This window comes from Sinocyclocheilus anshuiensis, unplaced genomic scaffold (genome assembly GCF_001515605.1).
Source record: "Sinocyclocheilus anshuiensis isolate Anshui unplaced genomic scaffold, SAMN03320099.WGS_v1.1 scaffold1737, whole genome shotgun sequence".
In the NCBI taxonomy this organism is placed as follows: Eukaryota; Metazoa; Chordata; class Actinopteri; order Cypriniformes; family Cyprinidae; genus Sinocyclocheilus; species Sinocyclocheilus anshuiensis.
In genome coordinates, this window is record NW_015540975.1 from 294,338 (window position 1) to 298,512 (window position 4,175).

General features: G+C 41.8%; 1 protein-coding gene across 1 annotated transcript in view; it reads left to right on the top strand.

The window, feature by feature from the left end:
- LOC107690092 (protein diaphanous homolog 2-like) overlaps positions 1-4,175 on the top strand; it is a 141,975-nt gene that overhangs the window by 120,854 nt on the left and 16,946 nt on the right. The window contains exon 5 of the mRNA XM_016488330.1: positions 1,918-2,157. Coding sequence (XP_016343816.1) covers positions 1,918-2,157 — 240 coding nt within the window. The remainder of the gene's footprint in view (positions 1-1,917; positions 2,158-4,175) is intronic.

Below are 4,175 nucleotides of genomic sequence, written 5' to 3' on the forward strand. Positions count from 1 at the left end.
TATATAATTATTTTTTTTTACATGAGAACTCTGCTTTACAGTTGCAGTCAGATGTAGTCCTGTCGTGCACAGGTCTATCTAGTCTGATGCATACGCATTCCTTCTCTGATATTATGGCACATCTGGCAAACCTTCCTTTGACAGCAGATTCACATAGGAATCAATTCAGTGCAGGGTAAAAGAACAACCCTCTCGCTCTCTCTCTGTGTTGTGTCTTTCACTACCTGTGTCTTTGGAGGGCGTAATGAAGCACGTAAAAACTAATAAATCAACATTTTGGGGTACAGCAGATGCAATCTTTCATTGTATAGAGAAGAGCATTCCACATAGCATCTCCTTTTTTTTGTCAGATGGGTTTGAAATAACATTAGGGGGAGCAAATGAAGGCAACATTTTCAGTTTCCTTTAAGCACTTATTTTTTTCTTTTTCTTTTACGAGAACTCTGCTTTACAGTTGCAGTCAGGTGTAGTCCTGTCATGCACTGATCTATCTAGGTTGATGCATATGCATTCCTTCACTGGTGTTATGGCGCATCTGACAAACCTGCCTTTGACAGCAGATTCACACAGGAATCAATTCAGCACAGGGTAACAGAACAACCCTCTCGTTCTCTCTCTGTGTTGTGTCTTTCACTACCTGTGTCTTTGGAGGGTGTAATGAAGCACGTTGTGACAGTCTCCTCCTGTGACTGAGCTCAAGGCGGGTAATATACAGGCAGGCTGTGGAAGCACCTCATCAACACCACCTCACACTGCTCCTAGGGGAAATAAGTTACTCTCAGCTTGTCTCCCTCCAGAGCTGTCACCAACTCACCATCTTTTATTGTGATTTCCTCTTATACAGAGAAATCAAATCTGGATGTGCAGGGAGGAGGTGGGGCTGGGCGGTGAACGGGGGCGTGGGGCAGACTCAGGGTTTTTTGATTGGCAACTTGCTCATAAAGATGGATAAATGTAAGCGGTAATGGTACATCCAGACTCCGTCTTTGGGCTGCCTGTGAGCGTCAGATTATGCAGAAATCTAGAGCGAGAGTGTCTGAGGTCTCCCTCCAACAAGCAGCTCCTGTAGGATCCATGTTTTTGTTGTTTTGTCTCCTTGCTTCATAACCATCTCTTATTGTGATTTCCTCTTATACAGAGAAATCAAATCTGGATGTGCAGGGAGGAGGTGGGGCTGGGCGGTGAACGGGGGCGTGGGGCAGACTCAGGGTTTTTTGATTGGCAACTTGCTCATAAAGATGGATAAATGTAAGCGGTAATGGTACATCCAGACTCTGTCTTTGGGCTGCCTGTGAGCGTCAGATTATGCAGAAATCTAGAGCGAGAGTGTCTGAGGTCTCCCTCCAACAAGCAGCTCCTGTAGGATCCATGTTTTTGTTGTTTTGTCTCCTTGCTTCATCCTTTCCTCCTCCTCCTCGTTGTCTTTTAACTGAAATGTCATCTCACTCCAGCACCAAACCGGTTATATTGTTGCTGTTATTACACTTAAATGTAATTATAGGTGAACGGCAGAATCGGACATTTATTTGTTACAATATTTGTAGCAAAATTTCTGTTTACAGCGTTAACACAATTGAATGGGTAACTTCTTAATTTTGTTTATGGGCTTTTTTTGTAACTGTGCCACGGCTCAGACTTTTTTAACCTTGTTTCTGGTTTTATTGTGAGTGATTCATCAGTGTGCAGTATTATAAGTAATAAAAAATAATAAATAAATAATGATTTAGTTAGGTTGAATCAAAATGCAGTAACTTGCTGTACCTTTTGTGCTTTAGGCCAAGCTAAATAGCTATTTAGTCATCAAATTAATACAATAACCAGTTTCATTCTGAAATATTTCATATTCCAAAAGCAATATTTGTGTGTTTTGTGATAACTAAGGCTGTTTAACCTTATGTTGTTCTTTCTCCATTTCAGATGAGCTCAGTCAAGATGCTGCGTCCCCGACTGAATGGGATCCTCTTCAAGCTGACGTTTGAGGAGCAGGTGAACAACATCCGGCCCGACATCATGAACGTGACATTCGCATGCGAGGAGGTGAAGAAGAGCGAAGGTTTCAGCATGATTCTGGAGCTGGTGCTGCTGGTCGGAAATTACATGAACTCTGGCTCCAGAAACGCTCAGACATTCGGCTTCAATATCAGCTTCCTCTGCAAGGTACCAAACAGAATCCCTTCTATTTTTTTCTGAAACTACACCTTATGTGCTTAAATTCCAATTAGAAGTTCTATATTGCGTTCATAATAACATCCTGGAGAACTTTGATTACCTCATGGATCATCCCACAAGGGGTTTGAACCTACAATCTTTTGGGCACCAGACCAGAAAGCTTCAACTTTACTACTTGCCATTTAGCAGATACTTTTATCTAAAGCAACTTGGAGTACTCATCTTACAGGCACAGTAACCCTGGAGTAACACAGTGGTGATGGATCATGGATCATTCCTTGTGGGTCTGGAACCTACAACCTTCTGGGTACAAACCCAGAACTACTGAGCAAGGCACATGCATACTTAACCTCAGGTTCAAAGCATCTGCTAAATGACAAATAGAAAAGTAGAAACCTGTTTAAGCAGCAGATTTACATCAAGCTGAAATTGTCTTAAAAAATTATGCCTGTTAGGTGCAATAGCCATCTTGGATTTAGTGATTGGTGACAGTTATAGACAAACTTGATAGTTCCACCCCAAAAGACATTATTCTTCATAATATTATCTACTCTAATACGGCAAGTGTGTGTTTCTGTGTTTATTTATAGAGCTGGCAGGTATGCCTCCCTACTGAGATCATTGTAACTGTTACCAGAATGTGTATGAAAGCTGTAACTGCTGTTGTTGTGTATGTAAGACGGACATCTGGCTGTGTGTTTTACAAGCTGATTTGGATGGCGAAGCCATTTGGTCCCACTATGAAAGACAGCCACCCCCCCCTGCCGGTGTTCTCAGGCAGCCAGAACTACACCGTCACTCTTAGTTACATCTCTTTGCTGGCCTCGTCATCTATTCAGAGGCGTACCAGATGCTGCTGGGACACAGGTGTCCCAACCACAGGGGTTTAAACTGGAGCCAGTTGTGGCATATCTGAATGGTTGTTCTTTTTTCTATTTACTTTTGAGCACAGTCAAACCTGTTTCCAAAGGCCACCGAATTACAGTTTAACACTAGGAAATAATTTTTCAAAAAAGCTGTGGCAGTTGCATTTGAGAGTTTTATAGTGTGATTTTTAATCAAGGTTCGCTTTTACGCCACTCTCTAAAACACCTCAGTTACCACCACAAGCTTGTGCTCATAAACATACGAGCCCTTGATGAACATCTCGCTTTCTCTTAAAGTGTGTTTGCATGCAAATTGTCACTTGATTAAAAATGAGGATGAAGTATACGTTGTCAAAAACTGCATGCACATGCATTTTCATGAGGAAGTCCTTCACCTCTTTCTGTCAGCTCCTCTGTTATATTTTTGTTCATCACTGCACTTAAGTAGTTCCAGCGTCCTTGGTTGGCATTTGAGTGGGCTTAATGCCATACCAGTTGGAGTTTTCTCATTGAGATGTTTAAGTATAGGGGGTTCGGAGGTGACATGGACATTAGGTGGCTGTGTTTTTCTCTCTGTCTCTCTCTCTCTTTTTCATGCTTGTGTTGGATTGTGTTATGGCCCAGAGGGAGGACACCACTGATGGGTGACCCTGCCCCAAGCATGGGCAGTTGAGCAGGAGAGGATCCAGTGGCCATCAGAGCTCGACGCTTGGCGGTATTTTCTCTGACCTTCAGTATAAAGCATGTCCTTGGGTCTCGCAGTAGTGGACTAACACACTGAGCAGAGTCGTCAGGTGCCAGCAGGGTAGACATCTATATAGCTCTTATCAGCTGTGCTCTGACTCCACATTGTGCACCATAAAACAGTTTTTAAACAAGTTAAGCATAATGATAGCATCTTTATATGTTGAGACAGACATGTTGGGTCCATCCTTCCTGATGTAACAGCTGTCTTCATTCATTCATTCATTCATTCATTCATTCATTCATTCATTCATTCATTCTTTCTTTCTTTCTTTCATTCATTCATTCATTCATTCATTCATTCATTCATTCATTCATTCATTCATTCATTCATTCATTCATTCATTCATTCATTCATTCATTCTTTCTTTCTTTCTTTCTTTCTTTCTTTCTTTC